Source organism: Diadema antillarum, unplaced genomic scaffold, assembly GCF_040938485.1.
Source record: "Diadema antillarum isolate AM-2024a unplaced genomic scaffold, OU_Dant_1.0 seq00000460_RagTag, whole genome shotgun sequence".
Taxonomy (NCBI): domain Eukaryota; kingdom Metazoa; phylum Echinodermata; class Echinoidea; order Diadematoida; family Diadematidae; genus Diadema; species Diadema antillarum.
Window position 1 is genome coordinate 3,001,706 of NW_027271431.1, and position 22,174 is coordinate 3,023,879.

At 37.5% G+C, this 22,174-nt stretch overlaps 3 protein-coding genes and 1 non-coding gene across 4 annotated transcripts in view; all 4 read right to left on the reverse strand.

The window, feature by feature from the left end:
* The window catches only part of LOC139733092 (uncharacterized), a 76,085-nt gene extending 73,534 nt beyond the window's left edge, over positions 1-2,551 (reverse strand). The window contains exons 1-2 of the mRNA XM_071643935.1: positions 2,386-2,551; positions 578-675 (exon numbers count right to left, since the gene is read on the reverse strand). Of these exons, the coding sequence (XP_071500036.1) occupies positions 578-675; positions 2,386-2,406 (119 nt within the window). The 5' untranslated portion in view covers positions 2,407-2,551. The remainder of the gene's footprint in view (positions 1-577; positions 676-2,385) is intronic.
* Positions 2,552-4,780: 2,229 nt separating this feature from the next.
* On the reverse strand, positions 4,781-4,852 carry Trnap-cgg (transfer RNA proline (anticodon CGG)). The gene has a single exon. It is a non-coding gene; the product is annotated as a tRNA-Pro (tRNA).
* Positions 4,853-8,324: 3,472 nt separating this feature from the next.
* On the reverse strand, positions 8,325-8,668 carry LOC139733046 (mitochondrial import inner membrane translocase subunit Tim8 A-like). Its single transcript, XM_071643891.1, has one exon. The coding sequence runs from the start codon at positions 8,632-8,634 to the stop codon at positions 8,350-8,352; it is 285 nt and encodes a 94-aa protein (XP_071499992.1). The 5' UTR covers positions 8,635-8,668; the 3' UTR covers positions 8,325-8,349.
* A 2,772-nt stretch (positions 8,669-11,440) lies between these two features.
* Positions 11,441-17,714, reverse strand: LOC139733045 (large ribosomal subunit protein uL6-like). The gene is made up of 5 exons (XM_071643890.1): positions 17,696-17,714; positions 14,602-14,649; positions 13,030-13,235; positions 12,149-12,362; positions 11,441-11,641 (listed from the first exon to the last, which is right to left on the reverse strand). Exons 2-5 carry the CDS (start codon positions 14,645-14,647, stop codon positions 11,538-11,540), a joined length of 570 nt encoding a protein of 189 aa, XP_071499991.1. The 5' UTR covers positions 14,648-14,649; positions 17,696-17,714; the 3' UTR covers positions 11,441-11,537.
* Positions 17,715-22,174: the final 4,460 nt, after the last annotated feature.

A 22,174-nucleotide genomic window follows, 5' to 3' on the forward strand; every position in this document is an offset into this window, starting at 1 on the left:
ACCCTTCCACCAAAACACATCTAATGTACTCTGAGCACACTCCCCCCCCCCCCCTTTTAGAGTTCCCCTGTCCAAGAAGACCTCAGGAGGACATCTGTAGGATATGCCAGACGAAAACAAACATTTTTTTTTACTAACTTAGCAGGGGGTAAGAGACACACCTGGTCATCTAGTGTGAGGTAAGCATACATTTCTATGGAAACCTATATTTTGTATTGCAAATTGATTTGCGACACTGTTCAAATATTATTGTAAGAGTATTAAATTGATCCAAAAACACATTTCTATAAATTCAGTTTCCGTAATTTTGGACACCCAGATGAGTGTATGAATTAAACAATCTGGAATCTATGTATGGGAAAAAAAAAAAAAAAAAACTCGCATCAAGCAAGGTTCGACCTCTCGTGCCAAAATTTGACTGCGTGCAAAAGCTTTGGCTGGCAGTCGAATTTTGGATGGCGTTGTGGTCAAATTTTGGGTGGCTTGATTGGCATTTAGGTGTTCCTTGCCATGGCAACCATAAACAATCAAGAATATAAAAAAAGGATAAGAACAGTTTTAATATAGAATTTCTCACCTCACATCATCCAGTATATCCGTGTCTGCCTGGTGTTTGCTTTGTAATTTTGTCCATTGTTCATGTTGTACATTTTTAAGGTCCTGTCCAATTTTCGCCTGTGTGATAAATAACACGTTAGTAGAAAAAAAGAGAGGATAGTATGAGATTGCAACAACGCAAAGATGAACGTAACAATAACATTTAGATTATATATTACTGAATGAATGTGCGTAGAGTTCAAGCAAAGTTTAAAAAATAGACAGGTCAGATCTACTCCTCTAGGTCTGGGGTGGTATTCTGAAAATCTTCCCACGTTTCTTCCTAAGTTTCTTCCGAAGTTTCTTCCTAAGTCAGAAAGTTAGGAAGTGCCTCGGAAAGACAGAATTGGTATTCTGAAATTTCTTCCTAGGAACTTCTTCATGCAAATTAGGCCATCCTTACATCCGTCCATGTCCTTTCGAAATGCTGTATCATAAGGAACTGACCAGTGACAATCGCATATTATAATGACATAGGGTTAAATACACATGTGCGCGGCATGTCCCCTTTCTCATGCCCATTTCGCGCATCAAAGTACATCTTTACTATTGCGCACAGTGAATGACAAGCGCCTATAACGATGTTTTGCAGATTGCTATTAACAACATAGTTAGGACACATTTGCACCTCTCATCCTCATTTGCATGGTCTACATATATCTTCCTAAGTTTCTTCCTACGTTTAGGAAGGTTAGAAAGACACTTAGGAAGAAACTTAGGAAGATTTTCAGAATACCACCTAGGAAAAAATCCTGATTTAGGAAGAAATCTCTTCCTACTAATCCGTTTAGGAAGTATTTCAGAATACCACCCCTGCCCTGGAGACTGACGATACGACATATTCGAGGGATTGTATAGTTTTGGTTGAGACCTATCTTCAGGTTTCTAACATTTTTTAGTGATATTATGAGAAACCTTTTACAAAATATGCAGAGACTCCAACTCTCCCGTTTTCGACGGGAGATCTCCCGCCGAAAGCCCATTTTTGCACAATCTCCCGTTCTCCCGTTTGAGATTTGATTTCTCCCGCCCTGGCTCTGTGTCTCCCGGTGGAAAGGATTTCTTACTTATTTCTATCGTATGTTGAAAAAACAAGCCTTTGATAGCACCAGAGAACATCTAGAATCCTAGGAACTTCGCGCTTCTCACACATCAACTTGGAGTCTCCCGTTTGCTAGGGGTTTCAGGCGGGAGAATCTCCAGATCAGAAGGCGCTTGGGTTGGAGTCTCTGAATATGAAAGCACATGTATTCAACATTTGATGAAAACTGGTTTTGAAATGGCTGAGATATCCAAAACAGAGCGATCCTGATAAAAGGTGGGACCCACCTTTTATTATGATCGCTTTGTTTTGTTTTTGGATGTCTCGGCAATTCCAAAACCGATTTTCATCAAACAAACTTTGAATTCCTCTTACCAGTCTTAGAATGGTAGAGTCTATGGCCTGTAAATTACTGTTTCATGTTAAACAGTAAATTTACCGTAAGTCACTAAAGTGACTTCTTGCTTGGTATCTACTCCTAGCAAAAAGTTAAAAGCCCAATTGACAATTCTCATCTCCACCAATACTATACCAGCCCTTTAATGATATTAGGGTCTAAAACATGTGATTGGAAGTCTAGATATTCTATTCAAATTTCAAGACTTTGCTTTGCCTTCCTTCCCTCAGAAAGGAAAGGTGGTACAAATAATGCATGTTTATCTTCGTATACTGGTATGTGCACTGTGGTAAAACATGATGCGTTTTCCACCGGGCACGGCCCGGGCCCGTGCCGTGGCCTGGCTTACCTTTCTTGGCGGAGGTTGCATACTGGAATGGCAGGCAAACAAACAAGCAAACTAAAAATCCAGCTGTAATGCGGCTGATGCCGGACGCTTAGAAGAGGTATATTGCCGCTTGTTTTCACATACCCAAGCCGAAATTGACCATTTGTTGTGTGGTTTCAGGTGGTACCTCCCCGATCGCTTGGCGGCCGCTTGCTACTGCTTCGCTGGCTTCTCTCGGGCAGGTACGCGAGGTACATGTACGTGTGGCTCGCTCGATAGGCGTTGCATCCCAGTGACTACATACAGGAATGTGTACATAAAATCCACTGGCGCAAATGGTCGAGAAGCTTGTGGGCTAGATAGTTCGCAGCTCGACGATGAAGCCGGTGGTGGTTTGTCAGCTGTCAGAAGATACAACTGCGCAGTAGATATCGTGCGGCAGTCATCTAAGGGCGAGCGAGCTAACGAGAAGAGTACAGCATTGTCATCCGACGTAGTTTCCATTGCGCTATACTATCTGTTGCTGACAAGTACCTCCCCCACACCTGTGATTTGAAGCGACAAGAACATGAGAGCCAAAAATCGGAAAAACAGTCGAATACAGATGCTTGTAGAATTGAGAAGAACAAATATTTGCAGGTTTAACTGACTTATCATATTTGTGCACCACCGAAATTCATCATTAAGAAATTTCCTTAGTTAAGAAATTAAATTCATTCTCTTGAAAATGGAATTTTAAGATGACAAAACACTAAAGATAAAATACTTTTTGTCCAATACAATTTTGAATAATTTCCAAAAATTTGAGTGGACCAAAATCTAGAAATGCTTATACCCTCGAAAGTTTAGGGATTAATCTTTCTTTTGAGACAGAAAAATTTCCGAGCCACTAAAATTGCACAAGTGTGACATAGTATACAGGTATATATACAGGAAGATATGGACATTCCCTTATACCGGTATCGATTTGCCGACGGTAAAGTATTTGAGCAACCTGTGATTTTCCATTTGACATAATTTTTAGAGAAGGAAAAAAAAAAAACCCTAACGAATAATGTGGGTGGGATGTATGCATACTGGTGCAGTACTCGGAATTTGACTTTTCGGAGAAAATACTACAGTTACCACTGTTCAAAGAGGGATTTTGTTTGGTTTAAGAAGAGAGGAAGAGCGGGAAGCGCATAAAGATAAACATAATGTGTGCAACATTATCACAAGAACCACATGCTTTATCATAGGAATATTGGAGGGTGTATGATTATAATAAGAGAACATCGGTATTATTGTTTAATGATTCTTTGATTTTACCACGATTTCTCGCAGACTATAATAAATGGGGAACTCCATGGAAGTCATGTTGGTCGTCTCCATTTACTGTAAAACTGAGAGCTATTATATTTTGAGAAAATCGATAATTCCATGGCAGAGCCCGGCTGTTCCATTGTTTAATGACTTGAAAATTCTGGATTTTGGTTTGATATAGGCCTACAAAACTGATTGAGCCATTACTTGTTCCGATTACATTCATGGTTATCAATGTGGCACATAAACAAACTATGCAGTATACTCATGCAGATTTGTATAATCAGAAGCAAATCAAGTATAGTGGAATGAACCGATGCAGTCATTGCCATCAAGATAACAGTCCCTGCCGATGCAGTCATATTAAACAAAGCACACCTTGATAACTTTTGAACAAATTTAAAAAAAAAAAATCTTTTGATCACTGTATACGAATCCCTTAAATAATGGAGATCGTTGCATAGGGTGTTTAACAAGCTTTAATCTCCTATATAAGTTGAACAGTTGATAGTATTTAATGTAATATTAACGTCTCATCTTTGTTTTTGATGAAAATAAGTGACGGGTATCATAATCAGTTCGTGCGCTCGTTTATTAGTGACAAATAGGGCCTAAGGTGCAAATACCATATGACCCTCATGAGCAGTTCTTGTTTTCAAAGGATCCTGCATGATCAACATGCATTTATTATATGCATTATTTTTAGTGATGTTATTTTCCTCTATTCATTTATCATAATACATGATTTCATTCATAACATTCATTCATGTGGCATGCATTCTGCCACAGTTTCCATATTGGGATGTTTTAACAGAAGAATGTTTCATCAAACAACTTTAAAAAAAAATAGCGTTATTCTAGAAAAGTAACAGCTAGATATCTATAATGTATAATTTCTCTTTACAGCCTCCCGTATGTCAAAGGACCGGGCCTTTGAACCTACGATTTAGGTCATATCAAGTTATGATAAACAAAAACTATTGTTTTTGGGGGAAAGTGCATGGTAATCGTCCTCTTAAGAAAACGGCTCCATTGAATTTCGTGGTGCAACACGGGCAGACGGCTGACAGATAAATAAGGTATATAAAAGAAATAAATGACAAAAGTTCAGAAGGGGCACGTCCGGGAGTCGAACCCGGGACCTCTCGCACCCGAAGCGAGAATCATACCACTAGACCAACGTGCCTCAACGCTTTCCTGGCGCCTCATGTTTAATATGAACCGTAAAGGCATAATGTACGGTAGCCGTAAACTCAAAACACAAGATTAAACAAACCTGAAGTTAGCGAACAGTCTTATGGTGTTGCTCAAAGCTCCATAAGCTCTGTGATGGGTTGTTCTGTGGTTGTACCGTATGCACAGTATTACAGTACATATATACACATACATTCACATCTGAATAATACTGTGTCTACCCCATCCCACCCTCAAAAAAAAAAAAAAAAATGGAAACTAAAGTTCAATTTGCCATTGTGTGGTCATCTCACTATTCAAGGGCAATTTTGCACAATGTCTCACAATTTGTGCAGTTCTATATAGGCACTACAATGTACATGTGTTGTCCTTATGTATCGTTTATGAATCCAACATTCAAAAACAAACAAAATAAAAGCATTGGAAGACAGCGCATTTGCCTTCATGGCTCCCAAACTGTGAAATGACTTACCATTAGAAGTCTAGAAATCCCCAACTGTTGAAGTTTTAGAATCAACATTCAAGACATGATTTTTATTGTCAAGCATACATCAAAAGCTTTTGCAGGGCAGAGGAATATATCGTGCATGCAATGTACATAGGTTTCGCACTTTACAAATTGAAATCATCATTATTATTACAGGTACAGTTGAAACTTGTTATAACGATGTCCTTGTAACCAGATTTTTTTTTTTTGGCTATATCAGATATTTTTTTTTATCAGTTGTCAATAAATACACATACAAAATAAAGCCAAATTTTCTTGGGGACCAAACAAATTACCGATTGTTTGTTATACATGTGCTATATTGTACAATTATTTTCAGGTCTTTTATACACGTTTGCACTGTAGTGGTAAAAAATACAAATGGGATAGTATTCCCTTCAATTGTCTCCTCACTTGATAAAAAAACCCAAAAAACTGACATTTGTAGACTAGACCTGAATTCCTTGTACACACACACACACACACACACACACACACACACACACACACAGTTTGTGTGCAGGGCAGGGACAACTGTCCAAACCAGAATAAGTTCACACATAAAACAAACAAACAAACAAAGATTGGGGCACAACTTGCACGTCAGTACACGCACATGTACCATTCACATGAAGTCATATTGTCCTCTTATCGCCCCTTTTGACTCCACAATTTACACTTTCTGGCCACTTTGTAAGCCTCCTCTAAAAAGACCCATGGATTGTAAAATACATAAATTTTATAGAAAATGTATACACTGCACACACTATTCACAAATACAATGTATCTTCTTATGCACTACCGTACATTACATATCATTGAAGGCACATATTTCATCATAATATTCTTACACAAGATTATACATGTACACATTTTCGAAACTGCACTGAAGCATTACACAATATCCAGCACTCATTAGATGTTATCAACATGTAACAAAGCACATGTCTTGGCAAACATACATGTACTTCATCACATTTCTTTTATTAGAGTAGTATACCACTAGATATACAGCTGTACATGTACTACATGTACAATGAAATGAAACCAACTCGGTCAGATAGACTCTGATAACAATTCAATGCTATCACAGTGTGAAATATCCAAGTACAGTGTTTATCTTGCCATATGTTGCTGCTGCAAACCAGTGAATGTGTATTCACATAAAATGAATTTTTCGAGAATGACTATAAAAGCCATTATCTATACAACCCCACAGTCTGTCGCTACTACAATCAATGTTTTGCATAGCCTATCAGTATGATGGACATTTTTCTGACAAACAGAAATATTCTATAATGAAGTAGAATATTTTTGTTTTTGATTTTCATATTGATGGGCAAAATGACTTACAATGTACAGTATACAAATATGGTTGAATATCAAGTTTGGCTGTAAAGTTCTTCATGATTCAAATTACACTGTAGGCCTACACTCTCTTGTTATTATCAAGCATCAATATACAATTTGTAGCTTCAGATCAAGGAGGTTCTTTCCACCATCAATCGCTGCATAACATCATGCACAGTAGAGTACAATCCCATTACAATGAACACATCTAAAACGAAATTTCAGATACAACAGAGTAAACATGAGGGTCTATGGCCAAAAAGTATCAGCTACATGTAGATATCTTTATACACTTTGTATTTAAAAAAAAAAAATGTCAATGTAATGAAAGAAATCTGCTGATCCTGAGGACTTAGTTATATCAGGAGTCGAGTGTGATAACTTTATGTAATACAAATTTCTGCATCCATCCTATAGGTCAGAGTGTCCACTCCACAAAACATCAAAAATATGTCCATTGTATTGATAAATCATCAAATATTGTCGAAGTTGAAGCCTATATGATCTCAAGTCCAGACATGTACTGAAGCATGTACATGTAGATTCACCTTCTGCCGAGCTGAATGTACGAAGTACATGTACCATTCTAATTATACACCACATATTGAAGACAGCACCTCAGTAGAGGTGCCACTTGAGAGAAATTTGTTTTTGTAAAATATGTCCCATTCCCATTGGGTAAGGAAATCAGCAAATTCATATCAACCCTTCAAACGTGTGATCTGGCATGACTCAATTTTTTTCTTCTTCTTCTTCTTTGTGAAGCCATTTAAATTACTTCTTCTTCTTGTTTGCTTGAATTCCTCCAGTCAGTTGCAGCTGTACAATTGTACATTGTAGTACACTACCAAGTTGTTAGTTGGTCTGCCTGTTTGGCTAAAAAACATGAAAAATGAGCAGGAAGTCCATTTAAGTCTGACCTTTTATACACTGTATGTCAGCGCCAAGTCTGACCATAATAATACTTGTATTTCACGCAAAACACAAAACTACCATTAATTTCATAATACCATGGCATTACTTACAAGGTTTGTCGATTCTTTAGCAATAACAATATGCAGTGTCCCCAATCATCCACCCCTGCTTATCTGGGAGAACTGCAGCTGACCCATTGATGTACAGATCATCATCCTAAACAATCAATACCCAGTTAAACTAACAAAGTTCAATAATTCAGCAATAATTGAGAATCTAGACTTTACATGTAGAACATGTCTGCATTAATGACTGTCCGTTGTTGCACATCACAACTGATCAAATTTCTACAAATGCCTCGCGAATCTAACGTTAGCTTTCTACGAAAAGCTGCAACAGGGATTTAAGAGTCTAAAAACTTTAACTGTTACTTCTTCAAGGTTCAAGGAGTCACAATCACAGGTTCTATCCAATCTGATATTTGAACAGTCCTTCATGGCACCGAATGCCTCCTCTTCCACACATGGCTGGGTTGGAAGAAACTGGGAGTGTGATTGCCAACTGTGTTGTTCACTTGCAGTTGTCTCGATGACGATGATCAGCAGGATAGACGTTTCGCGTTTCTACAACATTGTAGCTGCACGATTTCACTGGAAAACGTCATTTTGATGTTACACTCATACAGACAAACCCACGACGCACAGTCCCTGATTACAAAGCTCTGCGGATTTCCTTCATCATAATGCGCCAAGTTTGCTGCCTGGACTGGACTGAACAGACTCAAGACGATTGACGATGAAGTTTGTTGTGTCGATGAATCGTTCCACGCAGTTGACCAAGCACGTTTCCGTCTTGTTCTCCAGCCGGTTCCCCAGGCGAAGGTCTGCCACACACTTCTCCCAGCACGTGTCGGTCAGTGCGTACACCAGCTGAGAGAATTTCTGTCGCTGCGACTCCAAATTGATGAACCTGGCAAGCTCAGGATCGACGCCTCCTGCTCCTTGTTGAGCGTTGAAGGCCATTTTGCAGAGGAGTGAATGTAAATTTAAACGAGTATCAAACTTGTGAGGTAGTATTCTTTGAAAACGTTTCACTGAGTAAACGATCGTCCGCAAGCTAGCGCTTGATACAGCTTTATGCGGTGTGTGCAATCGCAACCCGGTATAGTTTAATTGTACCGCATACATACAGCATTTACATGTGAACGTGTAATCATGCGTGATTTCGTTTTCTTTCCGACTGAAGTTAGAGACCATTTTAGGAGGCTATGGTGGCGCAGCAATATGCAATATGCAATATGCAGCCATATCGCAAATTCCCTCATCCCCTCCACTTGGACAATGAATTTGACCGTTGATCACAATTGAACAATATTGAAGTAGATGGATGAGTGAACAGGTATATAATGTACTACGGTGTGCCGGTAGATGTCCAATGAAATTAATCAATGTAGAAGAAACCAGACTGCAGAAGAAACTAAATTCATCTATGTTCTCTACGTGTCAATTTCACCCCATGTATGACTTGTAACCCTGCTCACTTGACACATGTCAGACCAGAGTCATAAGGCAAAATAAGACGAGATGCTTGAAACATGAAAATTGAGACTAGTTCAGGTATCAAAACGTTAATGATTCAACGACTTTGAGGTGAGATAAAATAAAAACTAAAAACTTTTGGCAGCATGATGTTCTTCTTTCAAAGTTTCTGGCTTTTGAAATTTATATTTTGAATTTTGCTTAGTCTCTTCTCACTCTAACTTCATCTTACTTTCTCATAAGTATGTCCATCTGATGGCTAGCTTTCCTGACCGTTCTTTTAATATTATTATTATCATTATTATTATTATCATTATTATTATTATTATCATCATCATCATTTTGTTTTCGTGGTAGGACCACTTATATTCCATGATGAATGTACACATATATCAATGGAAGAAACCAAAATACAAATTGTACTCTGATATTCAAGGTAGCCTAATTAGTTTTCAAGTTTAGTTTTCTTGACAAGTTCTTGTGTGCAAACAGATGAGCACACACAGTTTGTGTACATGTAGATTGTATTTGCTAATTGGCAATCTTCACTCATGTAAAGTAATGTACAGTATAACAAATATTTAAATTACGGACATGTATAACCTCCCATCCTACTCACATGTGTTCATGTTAGCAAGCTTCACTTCTGAGGCAAGATTAAAGGACATGTTCACCTTCATATACATGTGGACTGAGTGAATGTAACAATATCAGTAGAACACATCAGTGAGTGGGGAAAATCGGACAATCCGTTCAAAAGTTATGAATTTTTAAAGTATCTGCGCAGTTACTGCTGGATTAGAAGACTACTACAGTGCATGATGTCATATGCGTACGACAATTGAGAAAATAAAAAGAGAATTTCACAAAATTATACTTTTTGAAAAAGGTGTACATTTCCTCAACTTGTCACGGAGGTATGTTAAGGGTAATATTATTCCCCTTGCCTTCTGAAAGAGGTAAGTCAAAAGACCTTTTATTAAGCGAGGAAAGTGAAAATATGTCGAATTTTCTTTATATCGTTATACTCATGTGACATCACAAGCTATAGTATTCTTCTCATCCAGCCTTCAGTGAGCAGAAACTTCAAAAGTGCATAACTCTAGAACAGATTGTCCGATTTTCCTCAAACTTTCACCGTGTTTTACTAATATTGCTGCATTCACTCAACCCACATGTCTGTAAAGGTGAACTTGTCCTTTAATTCAATGATTTAATTCAAAGAAATTGAATGTAACTTGTACAGTTGTAATGTCACACGAAACTGACTTTGTACAGTACATGTATTCAGACGAGTTTCCCACTTTGTGTACGCGTGTATAGTGTACTAGAATATTCCTCAATAAGATCACTTCCACTAGAATGCTTGTATATTTGCCCAAAGCAATTTGTGGCACAGCACAATGCAATCAACATTCTGTGCATTACGTGTCTTTCATGCCCAACAACTAAAAATTGTCAAATTCAACCCATTACATGTATGTATCAATTTCATGTTGACTGTCCAAAACACAGCCATTGGCAGAGCCCTTTACTCAGAAGTAATAAAAATCTATAATAAAATGAATGAATGAATGAATGATATGACCAACCAATTCCATTGTTACTGTAGTTTTTTCCTCAAATCTAATCACCCTTGGATTGAAATGTCTGGTTCCCTGTCTTTGAACACACAAACACACACACGCACACTACAAACACACACTACACACACACACACACACACACAAACACACATACACAGGTAGCTAGCCTGTTGTATCACTCACTCTTTATCATCAAATCAATTTCAAAGCAGGTGGTGCTTGGCATGATGCTACGTGTAATTCGTGTCAATTTTTACATCACATAATGCCAAAATTCTGTACATTGTATAGCATAAGTGGTTATATTTCTCTGTAACTCTGGAATAAGCAACCTTCTCGCCATGCTTATGAATACTTTATCGTTACGCTTAACAAGAATGCCTCTCATTTTAAATTATAACTTAGAAATCATTACAACATTGTAGTCAACGAAGCCTGAACTGATTTGTATTACAGCAAATATCTTTTCCATACAGGCTGGCTGTGTATATTATGTGATAATTTCCGTTTTCTCCATTTTTTTCAAATTAAAAACTCCTGCTTCCACTTGCTGTTCAAAAGCTGAAGCTGCTATGACAAGTATCTCTTTATCATGCAGTCCTGTGTCACCTCATGTAGCACTAATGTAGCGAACGCATCATACCTATTCCAGCTTTCCAATCACACACGCACCCAAAAAAGAAAAAAACTAAAGGCTTCTCATATGCGTTCCCAGCACTGTGCCAAAGATCTTTTATTTCACATGCACATTTTGGTGGTAAAAGTTCCCATATGATCTTGCGGTCTGAATCACTCGCACGTCTATTCTGGTTCATCCACTGTGGTCTTCTCTGAGACGTAGATGCCATCCAGGAATTTCCTGATGTCCTTGTTTTTCACCGTGGTGGACTGCTGGATGAGCGCAGCTACAATGGAAGAAAGAAATCGGGAAAGACTGCATGTCAGGTTCTGTTCACTACTACATGCCTTAAAACAAGTCATTCTAGTATGACATTTGATAAGGGCATTGTAGATCTCAGTCTTTACCACACAATGTTTGGACTCCACAGCTAGAAATTTCGTAAGAGTGGGACCTTGTGCTTGATAACAGAACTCCATGTAGTTAAAAAGAAATATGCACTCAAACATAAGTCAGAAAAGCAAGGTGTTTAGGTGTTAGGTGTTAGCCAATCAGAAATGAGTATTCAGTGACTTATTGGATGTCTGATTTTCTAACTTACTTTTTACCTCAAACATTTATGCAACAGGGCGAAGGCCAATTAGCACCCTTCACGTGACACTGTGAATGAATGTCATGCTAGTGATGTCATGGCTGGGTCTAGAACCCCAAACCTGTTACTAACAAGTAAATCAATCTTTGACAAAATCAAAGCACCCATATGGTTCACAGAGAACATCAAGCCTTTGCCTACCTGACTGGGAGACCAGTTCGATGTCGTTGCCCTCGAGGATGATCTCGTCCTTCTGCTTGGTCGATGGGACGCAGGTGACGCCCTCCCTCATGGCCACCCGCCGGATGAACTTTTCTCCAAGGAAGTTCCTGATCTCAACCAGGCTCCCACTATCCTGCACGTTGACGTTGATGGGGAAGTGAGCGTACACCGACCTCATCTTGTAGCGGTAGCCCTAAATCATGGTGGCAGGATGTAGGACAAGCAATATTATCTTCTCATGCGACAATGCACTTACTACCTTCAGCATTTCAAATTTAGACGAGGCACATTGTTCTTGTCCTTTTCACTAAAAGGACTGCACTTTAGCCCTCTACTGTCAGGTTTACTGAACAAATTCATTTCTGTTTCCATTTACTTACACAATCACATCAGAATTTTTTTTTTTCAATTTGGATTTATGGCTGAAATATTTCATTCCTAGAATCTTTTTTTAAGCCAAGCAAAACTTGACTGTCCTTGGACAGTAAAATGTGCCATTAGCCCATATAATTTGAACTTCATGATTGCTACATAATTGCTACATGACTACTCAATGTCAAAATGTAACATTAACCTTATAACACTTATACTTTTGTTTTAATGCAACTGGAAGACAGTTGTATTGAAATTTCTAAAAAAAAAATTAAGGAAAATTGTGATTTTTATCCGGGTTGTACCCACAAATTCTTTGACCTAGAATTTGGCATGTGACACACAAAACCGACTGCAATCTTCATTCATAAATCTTATGGAAATTATAAGGGTGTGCCAAAGACTGGTATAAATCCAAACTTTATCACACAGATCAGAGACCTAGGATGTCTGCAGATCAAGAGTTGGTTACTTTTAAAGGCACTCACTAGCGTGACACCCTTGATCATGTTCTCGATGTGGGAGCACAGGGTGCGGACACAGGCAAGCTCCTTGCGGCTACCAAACCACTTGACCACCTGCAGCTTCTTGGCGCTCAGCTTGCGGATCTCGACACGTAGATGTTTGAAGGAGCGCGAGAGGGTCCCGCGGGGGCCCTTCACCGTCACCCTGCGGGCCTTCACCTCGATATCCACTGCAATGGGAAATTATCAATACAATGTACTGTCAGTTCAATTTTTTAGAAGATTTTGTGTTGGCAAAAGAAGAGGAACACAGCTTGAAGCAAATGACCATCACTCTTTTCTGATGCTCTTTTTCAATCACTGTTGTACATTTCTGATATCTTTAGGCTGTTTGTCTCTTTCAAAGTTAACCTAAAATGAAATGATTGCGAGATTATGTAAAAGCTGTCTGCACACCAAAAGTCCTTCCCGAAGGAATCTTACAGAAAAACAAATCTAGATGAAATGCATGCAGATGACTTATTCAGAAGTTGATTTCAGTAAAGAAATTTCATAATACTGTATGCCATTAGCAATGTTTGTATCTGGTACATAATCTTCATTTGTTAAGTTCGGACAAAGCTGTCAAGGGCAAAAATACAGTAAGTACAGTAAACACAGTGTGGCAATTTTTGTGTACAATGTATTTTTTAGGCTACACACATTTTGTGCACAAAAAAAACACAAAAAAAAAACAACTTGCATAAGGAAAAACTTAAACTTTTACAATATCTGCTGACATCTTGACCTAAGTACAATAACAGAGACAACATTAAAGATAGATTACATAATCATGTCATTCAAATGAATGGTGCTCACATGATAAGATCACTGTTTTACATCATAATTTAAAATGAAACAAGAAGTATGTAGTTGATACAGTGTATTTGGCCAATAATCACCTTGCAACTCTAAAGATGATCTGAACAATTCTATACGAGCTTAACTCCTTCATATAAACTGAACATACACATGTATGTTTACATGCATCTCACAAATGGGCAATTTTCTGCCGGAAAGTTTGGCACTTCACAATTCCTACTATCTAGAATCTTGATTTGTACTTGACATCATGGACTAACATGGTATTTAGGCAATGTGGACACTTTTGCTATAATGACTTTTTTAAAAGGGTTCGTATAGTTTTGGTCGAGACTTACAACTTCAGGTTTTTATCATTTTTTGGTGAGATAGTGAGAAACCTCTTATGAATATGAAAGAGCATGTAATTCCATGAGGATTTCAACATTCATTTGATGAAAATTGGTTTTGAAATGGCTGAGATATCCAAAACATAGTGATCCTAATAAAGTGTGGGACCCACCTTTTATCATGATCGTCTTGTTTTACTTTGTTTTTCAATGTTTCAGCTATTTCAAACCCAATTGTCATCAAATAAACTTTTAATTCCTCTAAAAATGGTATGCTCTGTACCATTTCGGAAGTGTTTTCTTGGTATCACGCAAAAAAAGTTAAAGCCCAATTTTCATCTCCACCAATACTGTACCATCCCTTTAAGATTTGTCTTGACATTGAATAGTCTAAACCTGGACTTACCCCCTTCCGGGACTTCGACATTTCGACTGGCCAAAATAGTCTTCATGGCTGGATGAGAAAAAGAGACATAAAGGACAACAGTTGTTACAACGTGCTAAGATACCTAGAAAGTACTCAGTTGACATCATATCTACAGAGACCTGCCTTGTTCTTCAGCTGCCAAGCATTTCTGGGCCCTCTTTCATAAAGCTGTTCGTAAAGTTATGAACAACTTACGAGCGACTGGTGATCAGCTCTGATGTGCTATACTTATCAGAATTTCAATAATTCAGCACAAGAACTGATCACCAGTCACTCGTAGGTTGATCGTAACTTTACAGACAGCTTTATGAAACAGGGCCCTGGCTGCTGTTGCAGTATGAGGAGCCCAAACCTCAGATGAGAATTTGTTGAAAATGATTGTACATTTACCTAGTAGTCATCAATTTGTCAAATTTGAGAGGGACCCTCTTGTAAGACAAAACCTACAGGGTTTCAACTTAAAAATTCAAGAGGCAAAGCTGCTGATACACTATCAGTCATCAATGTCTGTAGACATTGCAAGCTAGCAAATGTCATTTTCAGTTTATCAATGCAAGGCTGAAACATTCTTCACAAGACAATAATCTACAAAAATTTCACTTTTGGGGGAAAAATTCCTAATGAACAAACATGGCCTACTAGTCACTGGACATACCAATAATTGAAACGAAAAATATCACGCAAGGCTGAAACTGACACTTCCTGTCATCTGGTGTGACTCAAATTAATGTATTCTGAGTGATCTGACATGTTGGAAATTATTTTGTGCAGTTTTGGCATAGTGTACTGGTATCGTATAATGTCTAGATCTACATTCTAAAATGGAGTAGTTTCATCAGTTGGAATTTGAAACATTTGCTTGAATAGGAAACTGCATTATAACAGGGCTTGGTGTGATAGCTGGTCTAGCACAAGTGTACTTTCGTGTCCATATCTTGATTCCACAAAACCAAATTGCACCAAAATCACATGAAATACCAGACCCTACATGGTTTTATTTCCAATCACTCACATAAATTCAAACTAAATCACTTCTCAGGAAGCACTGATATGGCCACTGACTTTCATGTCTATCAAAACAACTCACTCTTCGTGAGCCTCAACAATTACCTCGTGTTGCAGCGTACTGTAAAAATGGAAATTACATGTATTTCATTGTGTGGAAATTTTTATGCATTTCCTGTGACCAAAAACTAGCATGAATATAAAACCAAGTGAATATTTTGCACGTTATATGTAGACCTATATATGACCAAGCGTTGTGGGACCGGACAGGTTGTGGGACCGGACGCGTATTGTAAGTGCGTCTCGCGTCTGTAATGAAAATGACGCACCCAGGAATTCTCACGCCATTTTCAGAGTATGTTGTCTAGTAAAGTGTATATGAGGAGTCTATATCAAGTCTTTGAGGTAAAGAAGGGTGTATATTCTATGTAAAATAGGTAAGATTTAGTGTCCGGAAACACAACCCCCCATCATACTATTTATGTTCTGATTCAGCAGAATTAAAGATGTAACAATTGACTAACATGCAAAATTCATTTTCCCTGGCTAATTATAAATGAAAAATGAAAATATTACTCATGCAAAATCTCCACTTTTATCTACCATATCCAAAGTTAGCCATCTAATATATGCAATGCATACATTTCAAGTAAGATATGTTCTATGGTGTAGATTTCTAATGTGCAATACAATGGTTATGGCAAGCTGAATAAAAGAAGCCGTTCATGCGTGTGTGTGCGTGCCTCTCCCTCTCTGTCTAGAGTAAAATATCCCGTTTGCGGCAGTTTAAGCATTGTTAAGGGCTTTTCCAACTTGTAAACAAATCAGGCAAATTATTTTCAACTATTTCATATAAATACCATAGACAAGATTATTCATTAACGCGATTGTTTTCATAAAAGAAATTTACCATTGACCAATGCAGTTTTCATGATTTATACCAGGGCAAAACCCGGCACAATTTTTGCCGATAAGGGCGATATGCGACGTAGTATTTCTGCTTGCGGCACGATGTACAATCCCTATGCAATACGCGCGTGCTCCGCGATCTTTAGCTGAACGCCTACTTCACATGTCTTGCGAACATTGCATAAGCGCCAATTCCCATTGCGAAAGCATGTGAAAATAGCGGGCGCACATGCATTGGCCGCAAACAAGATTGCAATTCTGTCGGTGTTGTCGATGTCTTTCTCATGTTTTTCTGAATTTTTTCGATGGTAACATCCACTTTCCGAACAAAAATGGCGGCCCACATCGGCTCGCGAAAGTTCTATTCTATGTGAGGATATGTTTTCAAAATCCATGAGCATCGGGAAAACAACAAAAAAACAAGTTTCTTGGACCATTATCTCTTAATTGTTATGTTAAGATTAAGAAGTACCGAAAAATTTATTTTGGATGCGATATGTTGTCATTTATGATTTAGGTGAGAAAATTTCACTTTCGTCAGAGATCGCGCCCATTTTATCGGTTGGTTTTTGTTGATTGCTAGTGTGTTAGTATATGTGTAGTGTGCATGTAACAGTGCAATGCTGTGTTTGGCGGTATATTACCGTGTATGTTGTACCTGCCGCGAACGGCTGCACGGCCGCTTACTGCCGCAGTGTAATACTCTAATGTCTCTATCTCTTGTGTTTGTGTGTTCCGGTTCATGTGTGCTCACAGAACTGCATTTCTCAACCGACTTCGAAATGTATCAAATCACTGTACATTACTTTTTAGCTTATGGTTACTTGAAAGATATTTCGCATAATATTAAATAGACAACTTTAGTTTCAGATTGTGCAGCAGGCACATTTAGATTTCTTGCGATAATTCTACACATGTTCGTTGTTACATAGAAAAACACTACGCGATTTCCCGGCAATGGGACTACATCATATACCTGCGAAATACATTTGATTTATTACAACATTTAGTTAAATTTCAGACTCATAACGAGTTAACAATGTTATGCCCTATGTAACAGAAAGTAAATAAACAACTTTGCATTCTTTCGTCTCAAACTTTCTTTAACATCAGTTGATTTCTCAGATTCAAATGGATTTCAGAGGCTTTTTCCCCTCACCTATTTTCGGGCCTGATATCGCGAAAGAAAGAGGAAGTGTTTCCACAGTTGCATTCTGGGATATACTACAGTATTGTGTCAACGCACTTTTTAGCCACTTGAGCTACTCAAATACTATAACAACTTGTGTGTAATATAATCATGTGTTGCTCTATAGAAGCAGTGAGTATTTTTCCAGACCATTAAGCGGCAATGAACACGTAGGTGGTTGAAAGTTGCAGATGTACACCATCCGCAGGTGACCAGCAGCTAGCCTGACTACTTGGCCCTTGACTTTATATTCAAAATGTACTTCCAGCTCGCAATGGCGGATCCAGAGGAGGAAGGCTCATCACCAGGCGCGCGCCCCTCTTTATTTTTTGTCAAAACAAAAGAAATAAGAAAAAAAGGGGAGGGGGACGCGTGCGCCCCCTTTAATTTTTCTAAAGGCGCTTCCACTTTATGGAATTCCTGGATTCGCCCCTGTACTGAGCTAGTCCTCTAGCTAGGACATGAGCCAGTTGGAAGGAGCACACGTACTACAGGGCCCCGTCTTATGAAGACTTGTGATTGATTCAAATCAATCGCAACTTTACGATTGAATGCAAATCCATGTTTATAAAAAAGTTATGATAGAAATTAAGACGGAGAACTGCTATCAATCAATCACAGGTTGTGATTGATTGCAGCTTTCAAGAGATTTGTGATTGATTGATTTCTATCACATTGAGTTTGATAAGACAGGGCCCAGTTCTTCCAGTCAGTTTATTAACGATCCTTCCAAAAACTCCAAAGGGATGAACAAGGACACAACTTATCGACCTGCAAAAAGATGAAAAGGAGCCCAAGCAACATCCTTGTTGTTCATGGATATCGATTTGCCAATACAGTAATTAAATGTAATTATAGTAGGCTTATTTTGGTTAGCATGCAGTTATTATTATTATTATTATTATTATTATTATTATTATTATCATTATTATTATTATTATCATTATTATTATTATTATCATTATTATTATCATTATTATTATTCTATGTAGGCCTACCACTGCAGACTTAGCTAAGGAGCGGGGTGAGGTGAGCAGGTGCTGGGCCCAAAAGTCATCCAGAAGCCAGAGCATGCTATCACCCTGTGTGAACGCTTAGGCCTTAGGTACATTGAGAATAGTCAACAATGAAAACAGAATGATAAGAGTGATACTTTTTGAATAGCTGTAATTAGTACAACAATCTTAATAACAGTCAATGATAAAGAGTGGAGGGGGCATCGCTTAATCAAGTATCAATTTTCCAATTCATGAGATGATTTAGGTAAAGATTCGATAGTTCCAGCATGAGTTGAAATTTTGGATAGGCACCCCAATCTGAGGATTATAGTTTTTGCGAAATTGATCTTTGAGTCTCAGGAGAATTCTATTTTAAAATCCTGAGATTGAGATTATTAAGATCAAGTTTTGATTTATCCAAATTAAAGAAAGGTTATCACTGTGATCTATGATATGGATGTACATGCTTCAGCCAAGATGAGGAAAGTTTATATAAATATGATGTATATTATGTTTGTGTGTGTGTTTGTATGCCATATTATATATACATATATATATATATATATATATATATATACATGTATATATAAGATACTTGATATTTTACATCGAAATCACTTCTGATAATTCTACTCCAACAATTAGTAACATAGGCAACCCTACCTTTAATTCCAAGCTCACCATATCATACAAAAGGAGGTTTATTTAATAGGGCCTATGTAACATAGATTTACAAAATTTCAAGAAAAGCTTTTCAATAAGTGGAATTATTTTCATAGGCCCAGATTTCCTGAATTTGCTTTAGAAGAGCATTGCCTTTGTCACTTGATCAAAACGATTTTTTTTTCTTTGCTAGAATTTTCATTATAAATACAACAACTAGGTATCTACATTCAAAGACTACTTTAGTATTCTCATCTACAGAAGTGAACTCATAGATATTTCTAATTTTGCCTTTTGAAAATACCATGATTTTGCCAGTTTTAGTATCTAGTATATTGACTGAGAGAACCCCGGAGAGAACCCATATGCACTCTGTACAATGTATATATACAGTTTGAACAGTCTGGAGATCGGCCTCACTTTGTGTCATAGGCCTAATCTGCACTTAATCTGCAAGAAGTTTGAAATAAACAACGACATCATCAAACTATCTTATTCTGTATTAAGTCAGAAAGGTTAAAGAAATCCTTTGTATTATTGACAAATTTCTGTTTCAAGATCATTCAAATAAAGAGAAAAGGAGGAGAGGTATGTAACAATCTCCCTGTGTTACCCCAACCTGTGCCCAGGTAATATTTCTGAAATAAATCGCTTGGATGTTTAACACAAGACTTTGCCTCTATATGTTAGAAATGATAGTAAGAATCATACCATTAATACTATTGCGATACCACACTTTATTTCTGCTTATTGAATCGAAAGTCTTTAGGCTTAGTCGATAGAAGCACAATAGAGGTCAGGTGTGTTTTTTTAAACATATTTTAGATACATAAATATTGTATAGATATCAAGAATCATTTTAACGAGAACTGTGATCAATGGTTGAGTAGGTCTATAATGAAGCCAGCTTGATTTCCCCCCTAAAATGCCAAAGTCATATGTGGTCATTCTCTCATTTAGAAGTGTATTAACATACCACAGAGTATCACAGTTTACCATGCAGGTAAATAGGATCGAGATCTCTTAACACCATGCAAAATATCACATACAATGGTTCTATACCATATGCAGTATTGATACATAATTATATTGAATGATTTAGTAAGGATTAGTGAAATGATAATAGATCGAACTAAAAAGAACTCTGAGAGCGCAGACCTCCGCCAAGCAACTACTTTCCACCGGTGATCTTGCTCTTCCCAATCCCCTAAATATTGATAATGATAACAAACATTAAGTTTATTGAATAGAATTGAATTGAATTGAATTGAATTTATTCATTTCATTTCCATTTACTTTGCATTGCATTGATGTTTACATATTGACACATATTTACAGTAATATATCAGCATTAATTAACAGATTATAAGGAACTTATACAAACGGAAATGGGGTGACCCAACTAAAAGCATAGCTTGTAAAATTTGTAGGTCACCATGACGAGTAATATTCATAATTATGTACAGAGTAATTGAGAATATAACATATATACAGACTCCTGAAACATATTTACATAACTTATACATATTTACATCTTAAAGGTAGTAAACATGAATGAGAAAGAGAGGGAGAGAACGAGAGAACGAGAGAAATAGAGGAAATAAAGTGAGAACCAAAGGGGGGAGAGAGGGAGAAGAAAAAGAAAAAAAGAAAGAGAAAAATAAACAATGGAATTAAAATAAATAGGAATTCCACATGAATAATATACCACTCATGTAAAAATGATATAAGATTACCTAATAGGGTAAAAGTGTCCAGATATCTGGTATAGGATTATAAAAAAAAAAAAAACTATTATATAGTTACATCGTAACATATTTACTCAGAAGACTAAGTTTTAATTTGTATTTGAATGTTTTGAGGCTTATGGTTTGTTGAAGAGAATAGGCTAAAGAATTCCAATATTTTGGTCCAGCGAAAGCAAGTGTACTGTGTTTAAAGTTGGTTCTAATGGATGGCAGGTGGTAAGAAGAAGACTGCCGAGTGTAGTAATTGTGCACTTGTTCATTCATAACAAAAAGTGACGAAATAACCTGTGGACATTCAGAATCCTTCGAGCTGTACATAATGGATCCTAGCTTCATTTAAAGATATATATCATGTACTTTTAGAAATTTATTTTCATAGAAGCGTTCATTAGTGTGAGAACGTGATGTTGCACCAGAAATAATTCTCACTGCCCGTTTTTGGAGTAAAGTAATTATCTTCTCCAAAGACGAAAGTTGGAAGTTTCCTTACTCCTTGAAAGAAAAAAAAAAGTAATTTTGGCCTTCTAAGATTGGCAACAGGCGTATATACACTAAACTGATTATTGTCTACTTTCCAACTGAATCTTACCTGCATGGTGATACCACCAGGGAGGTTATGGGCTCCCACCGAAACAAGCTCTTTGGCTCCCACCTCGTACCTCCCTGTGGTGATATACAGTACACGCATGTATGCGCATGCATTACGTACGCGTATTCGACACGTAGGCATTGAGGTTGTTCATCGATGGTGTTAATGGATGAAGAGGAACCAATGCCGATACGATTCAGCTGCTACTGAATTTGGTGAGTTACTTTTAGAAGTGTGTGACTTAGAAACAAAACTGATGAAATATATTCCTCTGAAATATCTCATTGCCCTTCATGATTATCTGTCACGTCTGTGATGATGGCTAGTAATTTATACAGTTTGTAACTGTTAGTCCCATACGTTCTAATGCACGTTTGTGAAACTGAATGTTGACAGGTGCAGGAGATAATTTAGATCTCGATCTCTAATCAATGTAGTGTGCAACCCAGAT